The sequence below is a fragment of the Panthera leo genome, chromosome B1 (assembly GCF_018350215.1).
Source record: "Panthera leo isolate Ple1 chromosome B1, P.leo_Ple1_pat1.1, whole genome shotgun sequence".
NCBI classification, from domain to species: Eukaryota; Metazoa; Chordata; class Mammalia; order Carnivora; family Felidae; genus Panthera; species Panthera leo.
The window spans coordinates 66,562,355-66,584,947 of NC_056682.1; the positions used below are offsets into that span (position 1 = coordinate 66,562,355).

Consider the following 22,593-nt stretch of genomic DNA (forward strand, 5'->3'; position numbering starts at 1 on the left):
AAAAACTGATTTATTAAAAAAAAGACTAAGTAAAAGTAAACTCTGGGAATTTTGGCAAAGAATAAGGACAAAAGTCACGATTAACACTATTAGAGTTGAATAAAAGAATATATAACCACAATCCTAGCAGAGAATAAAAGAAACTAAGAAAGTATTAAAGTAGTAAATTCTAAAAACAATGTGGGAAGGAACAAATTAAAGTGAAAATATGTTAGAAACATGTAACCCAAAAAAGAATAAAAAGGAATATTAATTTAAGAGCTTTAAAACAAAACAACACAAAATATTCTGTCCCAACTGGGTTTAGAGGTGAAAGTTGACTTGGTGGCTGGCTTTCTGTTTTATCTATTCTTCCTCCTCTGGGGATAGTCTCTGTATATTCTCATACTTTCTACTATCAAAGACAAATCTTAACCTTCTCTTGATGCATTTTGCCCCACACACCATTTATCAGCCTTATTGCCTCACTTTCTACAGCTGCCTTCTATTTGGAGAACAGTAGGAACCAAGAAAAACGTACCAGATATGTTCCTATTGTAGGAAAAAAATGTAAGAACTTAATATTTGGAGCAAAAAGGCTGAGGGAATAGAGTGTCATGGGGTTTCCCACACAATTCTGGCAAGGTGTATGATGAAGTTGAATGTTGCCTTTCCATCAATAAAAAGAAATGGTTTTGAATTATAGGGCCTACCAAATACCTCACTGGAAAGAAGGAACGTGAAGTAGCAAGTGTAATGATTTGGGTCATTCTGCAACAATCTGTTCTATAGAAATTTAGACATCACTGTAGTTTTAAAATGAAAATTTCCATACTGAGTACACTCAGTCTAGTATTCTTTCTGATAGAAATACTACTTATTGAAACCTATGGTTGACTGGTTGACTGTAAATATCAACTTAAAATTTTAGATATATACATAAAAGATTGCTTTCCTTTTAAATATAGAAGTTAGAATCTTCTTTTTTTAAATTTAATTTTATTTATTTTGAGAGAGAGAGCATAAGCTGGGGAGGGACAGAGAGGGGGAGAAGGAGAAAGAGAGAGAGAGAGAGAGAGAGAGAGAGAGAGAGAGAATTCCAATAGGCCCCTTACTGTCAGCACAGAGCCCGAGGTGGAGCTCTATCCCACAAAACATGAGATCATGACCTGAGAAAAATCAAGAGTCGGATGCTTGACTGAGCCACCCAGGGGCTCCAAAAGTTAGAATTTCCAATTTTTTAATTTGTCTAAGCTCTTTTTTTCAAAACCATGTATAATTTCAGCCTGTGAACTCTTTAGATAATGAGTTCCATACATCTACTACCTGCTGGGTGAAAGAACACATCCTTATATTTGTCTTAACAATACCTTACAGTATGTAAATTTTAGTCTTCAAAAGTACATGCTTAAAGGTGAATTATAAATATCCTAGTGGTTCTATTTTTGTACTTGAAAACACTTCATCTCTTAGAATTATAAATTCCCTCAAGGTTTTCCCAATTTGAAAACAACATGATAGATCTTACAGACTTCAATATTGAACCCTCTGTTTTATAAATTAATAACCCAAGTAGTTCAAGTTTTAAAACTACTTAAAGAAAAAAAAAACATTTCTAGCTACTTGAAAGACTAAATTAAAAAAAAAAAAACTTTATGATTTAAAGCTGTATTTATATCCAAATACAGGGCACACTCAAAGTCAACTGCAAAGCACAAAGTTAATTTTATAAAAAGTAAAGCATCCCTTTCTCATTCTGACCGCTTTTCTCAACTGAGCCTAGATTTGAAGTGAGTCTTTTTTATATCCAAGTAAAGTTATACTTCCTGATTGAGTGCTGTAGCTGTTTATTTCTTTCTTTCAAACCTGAGTATATTATACAGCTAAGAATATTATAACATAAAGTTAGTTCATCTTCTCCCAAACATGATAAAAAATACCATAGAATTTTCCATAGTGTGGATATATAAATGGAACAGTGAAGTCCCAAATCAATCTTAAAAAAAAAGAAAAGAGAAGAAAAATAACACTACTCTTATTTAAGTTTAATCTTTCGAACTTTCTTTTTCAATCTAATTAAAGTAGATCCCTAGTGTTTTACACTGACCTTATCTAAGAAATCATATTTCTGACTTTTGCTTTTGCCTGAAAACACCTGCAAAAGACTGTGTGGATTGGTATTAAATGTGTATTTTAGGATTAAAAATCTAAACATTTTGAACAGGTTTGTTACATTTTATTATTAAAATGACAAATATTTTCTTGACAACGTAAGATTTTATAAAGCCCATGATAAAATATTATCATTGGAGTCTATTTGTTTTCAGTGGATGCAACAATATCATTTGTATCAACAGCTTAAAAAGTAAAAGGTCACAATTTTTTAATGGAGTCTATAACGTTGGTGTTGCTTTAAACATCAAATGTGTTTTTATAAGAACACATGAAATTTTTATAAGAGTGGCATACAGGTGATATTTGGCTGTAAAAGAGATTGACTAGTAACCAACTGACCTCATTTTGTCTTCTGTGGAGCAAAATCAGGTTTTGCTTGGATGCAAAAGTGGCTTGTGACACCTCGGGAGTATTCTTAAGTGTCATCAGCAGTCTCCTCTAGCCATTAGCACATTATCTTGAGAATCGACATCATTAGTTTAAATTAGGTTCACTTAATTAGCCAGCTGCTACTCTCCTTGTCAGACTGATAAACAAGCTGTGCTTCACTGTTCCTGCATGTCAAGACTCAACCCCAAGTTTTGTGTATCTTCGTTGGTATTATCAGTATTTCACCCTTACAAAATAAGCCATCTTTATAGAAGTGGATACAACTGGCCATGACCAGTATAGCAAGTATTTTAATTTTTTAATGTTTATTTATTTTTGAGAGAGACAGTGAGACTCAGTGCGAGGAGGGGAGGGACAGAGAGAGGGAGACACAGAGTCTGAAGCAGGCTCCAGGATCTGAGCTGTTAGCACAGATGTCTTCATGGGTCTTGAACTCATGACCTGAGCTGAAGTCGGATGCTTAACTGACTGAGCCACCTAGACGCCCAATATAGCATGTATTTTAGATTCTTTATATTTGCCTCACCCCCTCAAGAAATACTGATAAATTTATATAACGGTAGGTATGTTGGAATTATGAAGGAGTTAAGATTTGTAGATTGACATAGAGAAAAAACAAAACAAAACCTTATAGTGTAAATTATATCCTTAAACAATGTTTTAAAATATTAAAGAAAAAAAATTTATCAATATCTTTACAAAGGTACAAATAAAACCTTTTTATTATTACATTATATAGTATATTTTAAGAAAGTAATAGGATACTGGGGCGCCTGGGTGGCTCAGTTGGTTGAGCCTCCAACTTCGGCTCAGGTCATGATTTCACGGCTTGTGGGTTCGAGCCCCGCATTGGGCTCTGTGCTGACAGCTCTAAGCCTGGAACCTGCTTCGGATTCTGTGTCTCCCTCTCTCTCTGCCCCTAACCCACTGGCATTCTGTCTCTGTCTCTCTCAAAAATAAATAAACATTATAAAAGAAACAAAAAAAAAGAAAGTAATAGGGTAAAAAGTTAATTGAACATAATATAACACTCTGAAAACGGTACTTATATGGAAAATTAAGAAATATGGATTCTCAGACCTGAATACCTAGGTCACTACTATTAATTAGTTATGGTAACAATATATTGTAATTTTTAAGATATTTCTGAAAATGAAAATTTTTGGAAGTAGGATTATGGTTTAATTATCTGAATATCACCAGGCCAAGCAAAGGATACTGTGTGCAGAAAATCATAGTGTTTATTATATGGGAGAAAAATTTCCAATCTGCAGTATCAGAACCTTTAATTTAAACAAAGTCTTATGCAGGGCACCTGGGTGACTCATCTGGTTATGTGTCTGACTTTGGCTCGGGTCATGATTTCTTGGTTCTTGGGTCTGAGCCCTCATCAGGCTATATGCTGACAGCTCAGAGCCTGGAGTCTGCTTCAGATTCTGTGTCTCCCTCTCTCTCTGCCCCTTCCTTGCTCATGCTCTGCCTCTCCCTGTCTCTCAAAAATAAATAAACATTAAAAAAATTTTTAAACAAAGTCTTATGGAATCATTCAATAGATCTAAACTGCTTCCCTTTGTTCTATTATGGTCAGGATTTCAATGACCTGCTACAAATAAAAATCTCATTTCCATAAGCTTCTCCAGGCAAAGTTTGAAAGCAATTTTCCTAGTAAAATAATATCAGTAATTAAAACAAATTTATACAAAGTAATAAATGAGCATTCTATATAGGTTAGCTGTGAGGTGAAAGATGAATACATATACACTTTTTTTTCCCAATCACATATTCTTGAACATTTGTTATTCAATTTATATCATTTTTTTTTCTTGGTAAATGGTTAGTAGCTGCAGAAAAAAAAAAAACCTATATACACCAATGGTCTCCAAAGTGGAGTGGGTGCAGCATAAAGGAATGAAAATGACAAATTGTGAGAAGGAGATACTAGGATGTCTTTTTTCTTAAAAAAAAAACATATTACATTTTATAAACATTTAATATACGGAACAATGTGGGAAGCTTGAATTCATCTGTATTTTGAATAGTGATGTAATGCACATTAAACATGACGGCATTTGGAGAGGAATGTGGGAGTTTTACAATAAGGAGGGATCAATAGTGGTACTTTAGTTCATTTTTATCTGTACAAAGGGGATAATGATACTGCATACCTCATCACAAAGACTATTACGAAGATTAAAAGAAATTGTATTTGTAAAACATTTTTAAAAACCTTGTTTATAATAAGCATAGCACAGAGTATAATTGTCTTTCTTAAATAAAAAAATAATAATGATAGTAATAAGTTTTGGAATGTTCCTTAATTTTGCAATTTTGTTTCCCCAATTAAGTAGATTTAGAGGTCCATTAATTGTATGTTGAGTACTGCTATTTACAAGGTATTGTTCTAAGTGCATAGGTGATATTATTGACTTACACAAACACAAACAATCTGCTTTCTAGCAACCTAGAATCCATTGGATGAAAACAGAAATGAAAGATGGGAATATTAAAATGTAAATTGCATAATGTATGCTGAGGTAGTAAGTCCTTTAGAAAAGGTAAAATGGTAGTGCAAGGCCACGTGGGATTGGGCAAGCTAAGGATGAGGGGATGTGCACAAAGTGAAGGCTGCTAACAGTATTCAGCAGGGTGGTCAGACTGGCCTCCCTGAGAAGGCGAGTTCTGAACAAAGGAGGTGTTGAGGAAGCAGACACTGGGCTATTTGTGGATAAGTTCAGGGGAAAAGCCCTCCAAAAGACAGACATGTGGAGAGCATGTTGGATGAATGGCAGGAGGCCAAGAGCACCTTGATTGGAGGAGTAGGTGAAGGAGTCAGAGAAAGAAGAGGGAAGTGGCAGGTCAGCTAGGGCCTGGTAGTCATTCGAAGAACTTTTGGCTTTACTGTGAGGGAAAGGAAAAGACACTGTGGTGTTTAGAGCAGATTATTGTCAAGATCTGTCTAATGCTTACAAAACAAACAAACAAACCAAAGCATCCTGACAAATCTGTTGAGAAAGTTGGTGAGTATAAAGTTAGATGTTAGAAACCATGTGATGAGGGTCAAGAGGATAGAGTCTGTTCTTGTCGGTAGCAGGGGAGATGCTGCAGAGATCAGTATTTAAAAGGCAGATGGAATCCTGTTCCGGAGAATGAGAGGCATGGGAGAGAGAGGGCAGAAAAGGATAACAGAAAATTTACAATCCTTTTCATAAAATGTGGAGAAACATTTAAAATATTTTATAACACCGAAGTTTACAGGTTTAATTATGGAAGAAAAAAATTAAGTACCAAATATAGTGTCTTTCTCTTTTATAAAGGCTAATGGTCTAAACTTAACATTTAAAGTAATTTCCAGAGTATACAAGCAGGTATTTTGTGAAATACAATATAATACGTGCAATTTAGCCCTTTCAAAAGTTGACAATATAAGTAAGAAAAATAACAATTTTTTGGCTGAAAATTGGGTATGGCAAGATTAGCCTGAAGATGGTTGTTTGGAAATATTTCTGTCATTGTTACATGAATTTGTTACTGAAAACCATGTAAATGTTCCCTCTGTGAAATGTGTTATATCTGCACACTTGAAATGTTGTAAACATATTTTTATCTCCTAGAGTTAAACATTTTCCAAATAAAGTATGTCAGATGTACTTTTCTTCATTTTGATCCACATATCTTTTTTAGTTCTGGTGAGCTTTTATAACCAAATCCCAAAATAAATTGAAGAGAATTGAATACCAAAACTTTGAAATCCTGAAAGGCAAAATGTTCAAAAATTTGGAAGAGCATTGAGCAGATATTTTTCTAACTCTGAAGCTGTTTTGAAAATTGATTGATATTTTTCTCCTTCAAATATGTATAGCTTAATTTACTTGAAGGCAATTATTCATGGACTGCTTTTTGACGTCTCCTGAAACATATTCTCCTAAGTCTCTGTCTTCCCATATAAAATTGTCTCTGTCTTCCCATTTATAAAAATACTCATACTTAAAAGCTCAATCAAAGTATCACCTCATGCCCCTATCCTTCATCCTGCTTTTTACTCCTTCCCCTGAGCTTTCATGGCATTTGGTTCTTATTTTTATTTTTTGCCACATCTAGTTATTTTAAGTTCTTTCATCCTCTTGTCTACAAATTCTTTCAGGACAAAGACTGTTTATTTACTTTCTCTTCCAGGTCTCAGATTCTTCATTTGCTAAATAAGGGTACTATATCTCTAACTTTAAAATATTATGATGCTAATTGTCATGAAAATACCTCTAGTTTGGTTAGCTTTTCTGATAGTAGTAGTATTTCCATGGCATACCCTAAGTACTTTATATTTACTACCTTACCAAAATATTCAGAACAACCCTTTGAAGTAGGTGTGATTATTGTCTCCATTTTATCAGAGAGGAAACTGAAACACAGAAAAGCTTAGTAACTTCCTAAGGTACTATTATTTTTCTAACTTAAGTGAGGAGGCTAAAACTTGCAGTTAGCTTCAATATGCATGCTCATAAGCATGGGGTACTACTGCCTCTCACTGATTCTTGGCTTCATTTGCACTGTCTATACAGATAATACTGCATGTATTTGGGTCTGTGGGTTTCCTTCCACCTTTCATAAAAGAAAAAAAAACAAAAATAAAAACAAAAAACAAAACCAACAAACAAACAAACAAAAAAAACCCCAAAGAATGTTTCCTATACATGAGGCATAAATAGAAGTACACCATATCCACATAAGCACTGTCAGGAATTAAACTATCAGTTAAGAAGGATGATCTTTCATGTGCAAGGAGGTTGCCACATTGGGGATAAACACAGACTATCAAATCTCAGCTCTTCTGATCACCTGCTAGATGACTACTGGTAAGACCGAGTCTCCATTTCTTATCCTGTTTTATGTGGATATTAACATAACCCATGGACTGAACCTTATGAGAGCTGGCAAAATGGAAATTTTCATTTAAATTGTTCCTTAATATTTAAAGTTACCTAAACATCTTTGATCTTTGTTTAACTGTGTCTTAACAGTTGAAAAATAAAGAGCCTTTTCTTAATGTTGCTTTTGTTGTTGTATTGAACTATTTTATCTTTACATTGTAGATTATTCCATTTTAAGCTGCATGCAAAACAGGGTAATGTTATAATCACACATAGATCAAATTTTACAAATAATACAATATTACGATATGAAAAACAAAAGAATCTTATTGCTTTGTTATTAGCGTAATGATTAATGATGGCACTTTTGCTGTATATGCAATGAAATTGTCAATGAGGACATGAAGAATTTAAATGAAACATCTGGCATTCACTTGATTACAATGAACAAAATACCAGACTATTTCTTAAGTAAAAAAGCCATTTAATTATCCCAAATAACATCAAGTCTAGAGACAGTTATTCTAGGTTTGTGTAGCAACTCAAGGTTGTTATGGAGAATTCAGTCTCCTTTCATTTATCTCTTGCCAAATCCTCTAAGTGTTGCTTGGGTTTTTCTTCTTAAGCTTATTGTTTCATGGCCTCAAAATGACTTTGGAAATTAAGGTTTACTGTTCTCATATGAGAGCATCCAAAGCAGGAAGAAAGAGAAAGTGTGGCACAGTAGCATTCTCAAAAATCATTCATCACATTAATCTTTACCATGTATAAAGGGGAATATTCTATGTGACCACTCTAGCCTCTAGAGAGGCTGGGAATCTTCGCACTTGTGAAAGGGACCCTAAATAAGTGTTGTTTTCTCCCCTTCAATATTACTGTAAACAATGGCACCCATTGTAGCATAATGTTTGATTTTTTTTTTAATGTTCCGTATGAAAACTACAAACTACCTTAATTTTTACATGTGTTTCCCATTGTAGATAAGCCTGTCTTGCTGTCTGGATTTTTTTGTGTATATGTGTTCTACCAATTAACTACTTTTGCAGTTTTAATCTTGTATTATTTCTTCTACTTGTTTTTGTGTAAAAGGGGAATAATAAAGCTGGAATCCCTAAAAAAAAAAAAAAAAAAAAAGGGAAGTAGGCTTAAATCTCTGATGCTCACAAGTGGGCTACCTTCCCTGAGAACATTGATGGGCACCTAATCCCAAAGCAACATAGTGGCTCTGTTAGTCAGGAAGAAAGTGACAAGGGCACTAATACAGAAATCTTTAAATAGGTGTTTTTAGAAATTAAATAATTACTGCAGTAATCCAAGAGTATTGAGAATTTTAAATAGATAAAATGCAGAACAAGGTTTTAGAAAATAGTTACTTTGGTAAGACTGAATTGCCAACATGTTAACTAAAGCATGAACCTTCACATGTTCAACCAACAGTAGTTTACCTTTAATCCACTGAGAAGAGGATTGCATTATGAACTAAAAATTGGGAAATTCTCAAGGGATATTGAACAGAGCTTTTGGAAGAAATGCTTTCTATATTGAATAAAGGTAGTTTTATTGAATACAATTTGTTTAATGCTATATGATCAGAAAAAAAATATGTAAGGAAACTACTACAGGAAATTACTTGAAAAAGGTGTTAGCTTGAAATATAAATAGCTTGAAATTAAGGTGAGTGAAATAACTTCCTGGCAGCAATTTGTTTTCTGGAAGTTTTCTTTTAAGTAATTGCTAAATATTATAAATATTAGCAGAAAAACACATTTACCACATCAATATGTTAAAATAATGCTTTTACTTCTTTCTGTAGTATTAGATTATTCATTAAGGAAACTAAATTAGGTAATCTGTCATTAGAGTTACAGCCATATATCAGATTGCAGACATTTTAGCATTATAGATGGCGAAATCCCATAACCAGCACTAGAATGAAAAAAAAAAAAAACCTAATAGTATAAACATAGTTCTTACGTGTGTTCAACAATTGAATAAAATACACATATTAATCATTTATATATCTTGAGTTTCTAAATAGCTTTTCTATGACACACAATTTGCATAGGTAATGAAGGAACTTAAGACTACATAAAAATATGGGCAAAAAATTATTCAAAAAATATGCCTGGGTAAAGTATCATATTTCCAAATTAATCAAATAAAGGTTTAGAAAATTAGATAATTTGCAACATAAATTTTTAATCTGACATCTAAACTCTTGTGTTCTTTCATAATTTTTGGCATAGTTTTAAATGAATATTTCAGTCTGAAAACATTTTTTTCAACTCCTATGTATTACAGGCAGTAAGCACAGACCCTGTGCCAGTTAAATTACACTACGACAAATCACATGACCAGGTATGGGTGTTAAGCTGGGGTACCATGGAAAAGACTTCTCCAACATTGCAAGTAAGTACATTTCAGTATATTTGAGAAAACAATGATTTTTAAACCTTTAGATATATCACTGGATATTTATAACTATTTAGCAATGATATTCTTCCATCTGAGGACTGTACTTTAATCACATCTAGATCTGCATGGAAAAGGCAGGGGGAGATAATACTCAAGTACTTGTTTGGATTGGATAATACTGTAGGTCATACTTATCAAAGCTTAGATTTATACACAAAAATAATAACCGATGATGACAAAACTGATGCCATTAGGAAGAAAAAAATCATAATTTACCTTTCAGCAATTACCTTCCTCCCTCCAATTTGCATGAGATTTTTTTTGTTTCCATCTCTCTTTCAAAACGTGGCATGGAGATAGAGACTAAGAGAGTTGGACAGTCTCAAGACACATCTCCAATTTTTCCAGAAAGATAGTGTGTTATTATCTGAGCACAGACTCGTTTCTAACTGGGGAATAAGTGGTAGAATCTTTGTGGAATTTGCTTACATTTTAAAGTTGTTTATACAGAACTTAGTAGAGAAAAAAATATATATTTTGACAATGTCTCTTTGGCACAGTCTTTCAATTTTTGGAGTTACAAGTTTAACAGAAAACTGAGAGGGAATGAGAAAGAACATTTGGCCCTGGAAATGTGTTTTTATCTATATCTCAAACTGCCTTGATTATAGCACTGCTGTGAAGATTCCTCTTCTTATAAAGTCCTAAATCATTAACTTTGGCCAGTTTTCACTAAGTATTACATGCAATTTTTGTTTCGTTTTGTTGTTTTTTTTTTTTTACTTTTTGTCAGTTGTCACTACCAATACTTTAAATGATTCTGAAGTATTTTTAGTTTTACAATATTTAACTTACAAGAGGCAAGTTTACTGAAATGATTTTAAAGGAACTATGAGAATGATGGTTCATTTTATATTTCACTAGAAATATGTGTCATAAGTAACATCTAACATGTAATAGTTATTCAGTTATTTGCTGTAGCAAATGAAATCACCCCAAAATTTGATGTGTTAAACAGAATTAAAGAATGACTTAATGGGGCACCTGGGTGGCTCAGTCGGTTAAGCACCCAACTTTGGCTCAGGTCATGATCTTGTGGTTTGTGGGTTTGAGCCTGCTTTGGATCCTGTGCCTCCCTCTCTCTGCCCCTCACCTGCTCATGCTCTGTCTCTTTCTCTCATTCAAAGGGAAATAAACATAAAACATGATAATAATGACTTATTACTCATAGTTCTGTGGTGCAGCAATCTGGGCAGTTTGTGGGCATGATTAAGAAACACTCAGATGGCTGCACTCATCTGATTACAGTAGCTGGATGGTTCAAAATAGTCTCACTCCCACGTCTGTTATGTGATAGTGGTGATTAGCTGGGTGGCTTGTGTCTCTAGCATGTGCCTGCTCATCCTTTAGACTGGCATCTAGCAGCATGGTGGTTCTAGGTTATAAGATAGTGGAAATTGCAAGGCTAATTAAGATCTAGGTCTTAGAATTCACATAAAGTCACTTCTACAGCTTATTGATCAAAGCAAGGCATACTCCATGCCTAGATTCAAGAACATGAAGTAACAAGGCCAATCTTTTGATGGAAAGACTACAGTGTTCATTGTGGACAACTGTTGGACTGATCTATGACAATATGGTAATATCATCTAGTTATTTGATATTTTACTCTTAAATCTTGACAAGATAAAACAGGCCAATATATATTATGTTTTAAAAAAACATTCTTATGAATTATTTTAATTCTATTACCTTCAAAATAAAATAAACACAGCTTATAAAAGTTAATTTTTTTTTCTTTTAAAGCTGTATATATTTTCTTTTTTTATTTATTTTTATACTTTCTTTAAAACTTATTTATTAATTTTGAGAGTGGGAGAGACAGATAGTAAGTGGGGGAGGGCAGAGAGAAAGGGAGGACAGAGGATCCAAAGTGGGCTCTGTGCTAACAGCAGAGAGCCTGATGTGGGGCTCCAATTCATGAACCATGAGATCATGACCTGAGCCAAAGTCAGACACTTAACCAACTGAGCCACCCAGGCACCCTACAAGCTGTATATATTTTCATTCTACTATATTCTTTAGAACTGATTTCTTCCCCTCCCTATTGGTATTTGCTACTTGGATAGATTAATGTTGCAATCCTCAGTGTTGCAATCCTTCCATAAGGCACTGTAGGCAGACTCCTTTAATATCATACAGGAAGGGGGGAAAAGGCTTTATAAAGGTGTTAAGTAACTTCCCACACATTATCCAGCCCTTACAAAATGGGTTCTTTTTCTCTGGATGTCTAATAAAAAATATGCTAGTAAGATTTAATGATTTTTTTAAGTACTTGCTGGATGGAGGGAAAGGTAAGTTCCACACCTGAAAATATAATACAATATGTAAGAATTCAGAAGTACTATTGAAATAGTACATACCATAAGATTTATTTGCATGAAGTAAAATTTACACACATGCACATACATCTATATAAATCTGTGATAGATTAGATAGATTGATAGATAGACAGGCTGACAGGAAACACAGAGTCTCTGGATCATAGAACAGACCATTTCTTACTCAAGGAGAATATTTGTGTTAATTCTCCAGCCCCATTCCCATGGGGTGATGCCATGAGAGATTAATATCACCCTGCCTCAGCACAGTTGCACTAACAAGAGAAGGAGCCTGCAATTATGTGTCTCCAAGTTTTTTTAAGACTGCTGGCACAATAGCCCATCCTCTCCTGTGAAAGATAGACATTATTATTACTCTGGGATGCAAATCTTATCAGGACGGTACCCTGGAATGTCAGTAAGGCTCAAAGGAGTTAAGTCTCTACCTCTCTCTGGAGCAATACACCACCTTTAGCTTCCAAGGCCTTTTTGCTACCCCGTCATCCTTTAACCAACTCTGCCAGTGCCCTCTGCTCAGAAAGACTTGACTCAGGAGAAATGTCAACAGATTAATGGTTAATTGTCTTCCAACAAGATTATCAGGAAACATCTGCAAAGGAAATGGGATTTAAGATTTGTTTGAAAGGGGAACAGACTTACCTTTGGAGAAACTGAATTCACCAAACCAGAAATATGAGCAAGGTCTGATTTTTGCTAGAGTGTTCCTGTGGCATGTTGAAAGATTAGACTAGAACTAGAGATATTGATGTCAGGTTGTGATGGCTAGGCAATAACTTTTTGCCCTAATGCAATATATCTTATAATAGTGGCTACTGAAAGCTTAAAGGTGCGAAAGCATTTTTATCAAAGATCTGAAACTCATATATATACTTATACTTTGTGTTTTCATTTGACTATAATTAAATCTATACAACTTTACCAATTATGGAAGCAAAATATATTTTCTGTGATATTTATAATTAATTAATAACAACTAATAAAATTTCATAACTATAGGTACATAAGACAGTGGTTTTCCAATTAGTATTCTCAGATGAATTATCAAAGATTTATTATTGTTATTTTTTTATTTTTTACTATTTTTTTTAATTTTTTTAATGTTTATTTATTTTTGAGAGAGAGAGACAGAGACAGAGTGTGAGCAGGGGAGGGGAAGAGGGAGAGGGAGACAGAATCTGAAGCAGGCTCCAGGCTCTGTGCTGTCAGCACAGAACCCGATGTGGGGCTCGAACTCACCACCTGAGCCAAAGTCGGACGCTTAACCGACTGAGCCACCCAGGCGCCCCTCGTTATTTTTTTTTTAAAGGAAACTATGCCTTATGAAAATTTAGGAAATGCTGTTCTGAAAGTCATGAGTCTGTCATCTACACAGATTTACAATCCATATGTTATGTCTTTTCAAATGCACAATAATTAGAGAGGAAATGTCCCCAGGAAACAACTTGGAATAAAGTCTTTACGTCTTGCTATTGGCCAGGAAGTAGGCTCCAGCCAGATGGGGTGACAGTGGGAGTTGGCAGCTGTAGGTTATTACAGATAGAGAAACAAGCAGCAGGATGCCATTAGGAATGAGCCAAGGATTGTCCCAAGATCTGGCCTGTTGATTAAGGTGCATCGTGGATCAATTTGTGTGTCCTGGCAGTTAGCTCAGTCCTGATATCTGGTAATCCACCTCTTCCTATTCAATTGCAGCAATGAGAAGGATCTAGAACCATCAGGAAACAAAGTCCAGACTAAGAACTAGGGAAAAGTTAGTTAACATACAGTATAGTCTTCTTGGCTTCGGGAGTAGAACCCAGTGATTCATCTCTTACATATAATACCCAGTGCTCATCTTGAATGCCTATCACCCATTTAACCCACCCCACCACCCCACTATCCCTTCAACCCTCAGTTCTCTATATTTAAGAGTGTCTTATGGTTTTGAGGATGTAGGGAAAGGGGAACCTTATTGCACTGTTGGTGGGAATGCAAACTGATGCAACCACTCTGGAAAACAGTATGGACATTCCTTAAAAACTTAAAAAGAGAACTACTGTACATCCAGCATTTGCACTACCAGAAATTTATCCAAAGGATAGAAAAATGCTGATTTGAAGGGGCACATGCACCCTAATGTTTACAGAAGTGCTATCAACAATAGCCAAATTATGGAAAAAGTCCAATGTCCATCAACTGATGATGAATGGTTAAGATGATGTGATATGTGATATATATATATAATACATATATATATATATATATATATATATATATATATATATAATGGAATATTACTCAGCAATCAAAAAAATGAAATCTTACCATTTGTAACAATGTGGATGGAACTGGAGAACATTATGCTGAACAGAGAGGGAGGCACTGTATTTTTACAACCTAGGACTATGCCAAACACAAATGAGATGCTCAGTTATGCTTCATTGGCATAAAATAATTTTCATCAGTAATGTTAGGATACCTTATAGTGTTGTTTGACTATTAAATTATGTGATGCCTGTAAACTGCTTAGAACACATACTGGTATATAGCAAGCTCTCCATAAATGTTATTATTGCTGCGATCAGCTTGAAGAAATGAAGAAATGAAGAAAACTTAGTTTCTCAGAGAAAAAAAATCAAAAATGCTATTTACTTTTGTCATATAAACCAAAGGAAAAGACTCAGTTTTAAGGGGGGAAAGTCTACTTAACTTAGGAGAGTCAGTCAATAGTTTAAGAAGTTTAATTTGGTGGCCATATGTAGAAAGGATTTAAAAGGGGAGAAATAAAGGCAGAAAGTGCTTTAAAAGGCTAACACAGAGCAATGATTGTCAAGCAGGAACAGGAAAACATATGGAGGTGTGAGAAATCTGAAGAAAGAACTGATAGAATTTGGTGCATAATGGGATATGAGGAACAAAAGAGCTTAAATGTAGTCATCTTTTCTTGAATGGACTATAAAAGTTTTAAAAACCAATTAACAATGAATAAAAAGAGGAAGAGTCTTTGATAAAAACTTACTTGAACCTGTTATTTTCAATGTATAGGAGGAAAAAGTTAAATATAATTTCATCTATTCTAACGTTATTAAGCGCTAAAATATTATGTATGATTTGTTTTAGAGTTTTCAGTTTTATTTCCAGCTCTGTTCTATATTAAAAGTTTTCTGTTCATCAGTTATACCTTAACAAAACTGAAGGAAGGAAGGAAGGAAGGAAGGAAAGCTAATAATCTCATTTACATCATATGTATGCTTGTTTTTATTTTTCTCATTATAGCAAGGTTAACATGTTTATAACACAGAAGTTATTTGTAATAATTTTATACTTTAAGCAGAAATTATTCAAGACAAATCTTTTTCTGTTTTTTTCTTTATAAAAACAAATTTCTATGTTGAAAATAAGCAAACAATTACAAAATTCCAATTTGCTTAATGATGTACTAATTTTCAGGATGGCAATAAAGAATCTAAGAAACAACTGCTGATTTGTTTCATCTCTAAATAAAGTTAACACTGATACTATTAAGGGAATGCACTGCCAATGTCTAACCATGGCGTGTTCTGTTTAGGTAATAACCCTGGCCAGTGGGAATGTTCCCCACCACACTATTCACACCCAGCCTGTGGGAAAGCAGTTTGACCGAGTGGATGATTTTTTTATCCCCATGACAACACTCATCATCACACATATGAGGTAAGTGCTAAAATGAATGATCAATTTTTGGATTCCTTCTAATTTAGACAGGAAGCCATGGGAAATCATAAAAACTAAAACACATTTCTGTTATACAACAAATACACACATGATTTACCTTGTCTCATCTACTTGAAATTTTATTTACCAACATTAGTAATGAGTTTCCTGTCATGCATTTCTTTGTATGCCTAATAAGGAAGTGAATTTTAAAAGATCAGTTGCATTTTTAAATCAATTTTACAGTTAATATTTTTGCAAGCTGTCATTAGAGTCTTCTTATTAGGCTTTTACAAAATGCTGACATTTGAACTCAGCATGATGAAAGAACCACTCTTCTAGAAATCTATTCAATATATTATAATGACATTCTTACACCACGTCTATATAGAAATTACTATAAAAATGTCCATAAGAAATTAATATAAAGCTGTATTAGGAAGTATACAGTAAGTTTAAATAAAATGTTTGAGGTCTACCCTTTGAGAAATACGTTATTGTGCTCCATCTTTGTGTGTACTTACAAGAGGAAGAAAAGTATTAACTTCGAATGACGTCACTCCAAAGTTCCATAGAAGTGGCTTAAATGCTGGATAATATCACAATTTCAGGTACTGTGTATCTTGATAATCTATTTGGAAAACTTTTAAAGTATTGCTTCGCAATGTTAGTGAATTTGAACCTAACTAATAACGTTCTGTTTTTCAAGTGAATGAGGTGGAAATGCTCCAGATATGTTATATGAGTCATTATTGATTCTTGTGTATATTTCTCTTGTATTAAATTGGAAATTATCTAAGAATTGGAGCTGTAAGAATTATGAAAGATTATGAAATTCAACTTTCATGAGGAAAAAAAGGGGGATTAATAAATCAGACTTGTGGCTCATAGTCAGACATTACATATAAACTGTCATTTGCACAGTCAAGTATGTTTTCAAAGAGGTTAGCATATTTTTCAATCAATTGACCATTACTTTCAGAGTGTCTATTATGTACTCAGCAATAAAGTGATTAAAAAATGTAATGGCCTGTCACAATTATTGCATGTTTTGTGGAAAATAAGTAGAACTTATTGAAAATGCAGCATATTTTAAAATTGTTTGTATCAAAGTCATAATTTTTACATTTGACTATAAACACTGTAATAGTTCAGATACAGAAGAAATCAGCATATTAACCAAAAATGGTACCACTTGAGATGGTACCTAAAAATATTTTTATACACTTGATAAGGATACAACTTCATTTAATTGGCAGTGAGTGTTATGAGTAACAACTATTCCTTTTTTATTTTCAAGTTATTGATGAATTATCACTAATCAATAATTTAATACGTAAAACTTACTTTTATTTACCCCATTTCTTATTATGCATTACTGTATTTAATATACTATTCTGAAATTTGCTTTTTTTCCAAATGCATTAAAGATGGAATTATTTGCAGCAAATTTTCTGTGTCTATAACACTAATCAGGTTAATAGTGTACAGTTCGGGGGTATTTCTTTTCCCCTGCAACCAGTAAATTATTTCATTATGGTAAGATACCTACCAGGCCAAGAGTTTAACTTTGTCTAAATGCTGTAAGTGCTATGTGTATTTCTGGGGTTGTATTTATAATTGACATTCAAGATTGCATTGCACAATTATAGAATTGATACATATGCAGTCAGAACATAACATCTCTTTAGGGTCTTACAACATAGCTAGAGATGGAGCTAATAATTAGAGGAGCATCCTAATAATATGAACACATATAAGGCAAAATTTTATTTGGGTTATTTCTATATATTATGAGAAACACTGGAAAGTGTGCTTGAAGATATTTTAAATCTTTTTCCTTTTAAGGATGCATAGTGAAATGCAAGAGTGTTTTGCTTTATTTATACTAAATTACAATCCTACTTGCATATGGAGTCCCATTTTAATGAATGCAGATGGTCAAATTTTCTACTGCAACTATTCTACTATTCTACTCACTATTCCTATTACTAAAGTGAAGAGTAAGAGTAAAATTTAGCATACATTTCCAAAATCAAAACATTAAACATAAACTATTTTTAACACAATGAGAATTTTTTTTTACATTAGGAAAATCTGACGGATAGACACAATCTTTTCTTCTACCAATTTCATGTAACATATTTTTTCTAATCAAATTTGGCATGTGTTTAAATATGTGTTGCAAAGATTGATCTTTTTATAAATTGTGTTTTTTGGAATGTGAAACTATTTTCTGACTGTTTTGCTTGGTATATATTTCCAGGCTATGCAGAAGGTCTGACCCATAATATGTGTTGGATTAATATGAGTTTCCTTCCTCTGACCCCTCATCACATTAATCTAATTTTCTCTCAGATTGCTACACTCTCACTACAAATAATTTATATCTCCAATGTCTGAAAAGCTCTTGGACAAGTGTCAGGATTTTATATTCTAAGTGCCTAAAAACTGGTAGGCTCCTAATTCACATATCTCATAAGAATGGGAATAAAGAAAAAAATACTACACCGTCTCCTAAACCAGAATTTGTACAGTTTTGAGGGAATTATATAGCAATGAGGGAACTGTATTTCTTATGTACTGGATTTCTCAACATCTAACATGATATCAGAGATGCAACAAATACAGCATTAAGAGCACATGAATTCTGTAGAAGTAGTAATAAGTACTTATGTTTCCTGTCAGATAGATTTAAGCCTGAGTGTCCCAGCAACACCATTTGCCATTGGCTATTGTGACCTTAGCTAGTTTACTTCATTTCTTTCTAAGGACTGGAATGAAATATTGTTTAAGTATTATGTTGCCCATAATCATCTTTCAGACTACTCTACTCATAATTTACATTGGTTCAGGGGCTCCCTTGCGAATACTTTCAATTTTGCTAAAAGTCTCTATTTTTTCCCTACTTGGCTTCTTCTCATTTTGTTCTTTTATTTATTCTTTTTCTTTTTTTAGTGTCTATAATTCTCAAGCTTGTTTAATCTAGTGTATAAAGTAAATCAAGACTGAGGAATTTAAGAGAACCAAAATTACTTTATCAATCTATATTAAAAAATAAACTTGTAGTTTAAAATATAATCAGTCAGGGTGCCTGGGTGGCTCAGTTGGTTAAGCGTCCAACTCTTGGTTTTGGCTAAGGTCATGATCTTGCGATTTCGTAGGTTCAAGACCCATGTTGGGCTCTGTGCTGGCAGTGTGGAGCCTGCTTGGGATTTTCTCTCTCCCTGTCTCTGTCTCTGCTCCTTCCCCACTGGTGCTGTCTCTGTCTCTCTCAAAATAAATAAATAAACTTAATAAAAAATTTAAAAAATTCAGTCTTCACAAAATTTAGGAAGATGTTCACTTTTTAAGACAGCTTAATATTCTCAGTACTTTAGAAGTCCTTGAGATTCTAATTTATTTTTCCCCTTTTAACATAAGTATAGTTGACCTACAATGTTATATTAGTTTCAAGTGTACAGCATAGTGATTTGACAATTGTCTGTGTTATAAAGTACTCACCATGGTAAGTGTAGTTACCATCTGTCACCATACATAAATATTACAATGTTATTGACCATATTCTCTGTTTGTACTTCTAAGTCCCCTTCACCTATTTCACTCATCCTGCTTTCTAGCCCCTCCCTCAAAACCACCAGTTTGCTATTTGTATTTATGATTCTGTTTTTGTTTGTTTGTTCACTTATTTTGCTTTTTAGATTCTATATATTAGTGAAATCATTTGATATTTGTCCTTGTCTGTCTTGTTTCACTTAACATAATACCCTCTAGGTCCATCCATGTTGTTGTGAAAAACGTCATTTGTTTTTATGGCAGAGTAATATTCCAATGTGTGTGTGTGTGTGTGTGTGTGTGTGTACATATGTTTCACATTTTCTTCACCCATTTTGAATGGCCTGAAGAATTTTCATTTCAAAAAACTAATTTCCATTTTAAAAATATCTGAGAAGGAAGGCCTGGTTCCATCTACTCATTCAGTTTCTCAGCTGAATTCCTTCCCATTCCTTGAGAGACACAGCCTAGGCCACATATAGTTATTCTAAATTTATCTTATAGAGTGACACTTTATTAAAGAAAAATCCCCTTTAGTTTTATGTATTCCTTTTTTCTCTGTAGAAATCAGAAGGGTACCTGAGTCCTAGGCTGGGGATAAAACAGATACATCAATGCCATGCTATCTTTGATCTAAATCAAAATGGTCTTTAAACTGTTGACTTCTGTTTACTGGACCAAGCTTGTGTCCTTGCCTTCCACTTTCTTGAATATGAGTGCTTATCCAGAAGATAATAAAGAACTCCAACCAGCGTGCAGCCATTCTTTAAGATATGCATATGTGAGCCCCAGTTGTGAATTCAGTTTATTTTAATGAAACTAAACTTCCAGGAAGATGAGAGAAGGTGTATTATAATCGTGTTTCCCCAAAGTTCCAACTACTTACTCAACTTCTGAAAGGCTGACTGAAAGTTTGTTTTTAAAATGTTATTAAAATTCTAGCATAGATATTTTTAATACATTTGAGTGTGAGTTGGTCAATATCCCCCCTCCAACTGTTCAGGGAAAATTTAAATTCCCTGAAAAAAGAAAAAAGAAAAAATTTTTCTTTTTTAATCAAAAGTGCTCTACAAATGTAAAGGAAAATGTTTCATATTGTACTCATAACTTGTACCCAAAGAGCTGAGTTATTATAATATCATTAAATGCAAATAAATATATTTGAATGATATTATAGTTCTACTCTTAATATTTTTATGATTTGGCTAATGCATGGGAGATTTTATAAGTTTTGTACTGATTTTTTAAATTAGAGATTAAAAAGTGATTTAAAACCAAGTTGTTTTTTTTTCCCCAGAAAAATGATTGTATTACAATGGTTGTATTAACTTCAAAGCAACTAAAATTCATAAAGAATGAACATTTACATAATTTATATTGTTTAATTTTTGGTACCATTCTGAAGAGAAAAGAATTTAATGTCAATTTTGTGTTGTAGTATGTGTAAAGATTACAACTTACTGTGCAAGTTTTACTCTAATAAGTATAGAAAACAAAAAAAACACAGGTTTGGCAGTGATTTATCAAATTATCATATGTTTTTTTTTTTAATTTTCCCTGTAAAGATTCAACGGGTGAGCAGAATTGAAAAAATAAGAGGAGTAGCTAATGAGGTGGAAGATATCTAAGCAATGAGTGACAAAATAATTCCATGGAACTCCCCCTGCCTTTTGAAAGTTCTTCCATAATTTTTCCAAAGAATGATTTATTCTTGGTAGAGGGGTGACTAAAGAGAAAATTACATAGGGGCCAAGGTGGCTCAGAGCAAGGAAACTTGATAAAGCTTAGTGCAAGATACCTAGAAGGCCAGCAACTACAACAAATGCAGGAATTAGCAGAAGTCTTTCTGAGAGCCTTTGACTTGTCATGAATAAAAGTAATTGGAAGATAAGGAAGAAGGTAACAGCTAGATCGTTTCACCTCCATTAAAGGGGCACAACATTTAGAGCTCTAAGAAATTCTTTAAAATTTTCCCTGACCAAAATAATACCTTTGATACAATTTAAAATAGGTGCCACATCGGGATGCCTGGATGGCTCCGGCGGTTAAGCGTCTGACTTAGGCTCAGGTCACGGTCTCACAGCTCTTGGGTTCCAGCCCCACATTGGACTCTGTGCTGATAGCATGGAGCCTGCAACCTAGGCCAAGTTCTGTGTCTCCCTCTCTTTCTGTCCCTCCCCTGCTCATGATTTCTCTCTCTCTCAAATAAATAAACATTAAAAAAATTTAAAATAGGTGCTACATGAAGGAAAAAATGTGTATTTACAGCCTAACCCTTATAGGTCTACAAATCATGTGTCTTCCATCTCTTGTCCTCTCTGAAGTTATGACTGCATCTACAGACAAGTTTAATCCCATCTAGTTCAACTGGCACACAGGAGACTTACAGTAAATACAAGAAAGAAGTCATTTCTAGACTATGTGCTACTTCAGGAGTAGTCCTACAGTAGAAAGGGGAGATAGCAACTTCGATGATGCTGTTTGAGATGCTTCGAAAGGCTTGCCTAACCTTAACATCACCCCCAACACCACCATTTGATAATATTGCCTAGAATTTCAAACTCTGTTTCTCCTGTTTCTTTGGGTTATATTTCTCTAGAAATTTACCTTTAAAGTGCTTCTACTTCTTGAGAGGAAAATGGAGTTGTTGGGAAATTTGATAATCTTTCTTACTAGCATTTTACTTTATGGGTTGATTGGTTGATTATGTAGTTTCTTAAAATTAATGTTTGAACTTGGGAGGGTGTGTGTGTGTGTGTGTGTGTGTGTTATTTCAATCAATGATTGCATTGATAAACAATAAGATGAATAGAGTATATATAATAGAGAACTTAAAAGCAATAACACCTGAAAATGCCAGTTTCCACATTTTTCTCTTCCTCTGGACCTGACCTACCAAACAAAACAAAACAAACAAACAAACAAACAAACAAATAATGTTCCAAAAGTTTCCTTGTAAAACTCCTTCCTTCCTTACCACATACTCCAAGATGATGTCAGTGTCGAATAAATATCTCAACTGGATAATTCCATGGTTGGTGGACTTCAGTGTTACTCTTCAATTTTGATGGGCTGGAAAGGAAAGGGTAGTTGGAGGTACTGTTTTAGGACCCTCAAAAGTCGAATGAGTATGAAGAGTG

General features: G+C 33.8%; 1 protein-coding gene across 1 annotated transcript in view; it reads left to right on the forward strand.

Moving 5' to 3' along the window:
• Nucleotides 1–22,593, forward strand: part of FSTL5 (follistatin like 5) — a 793,609-nt gene that overhangs the window by 719,177 nt on the left and 51,839 nt on the right. Inside the window, exons 14-15 of the mRNA XM_042935151.1 lie at nucleotides 9,711–9,818; nucleotides 15,774–15,898. Coding sequence (XP_042791085.1) covers nucleotides 9,711–9,818; nucleotides 15,774–15,898 — 233 coding nt within the window. The remainder of the gene's footprint in view (nucleotides 1–9,710; nucleotides 9,819–15,773; nucleotides 15,899–22,593) is intronic.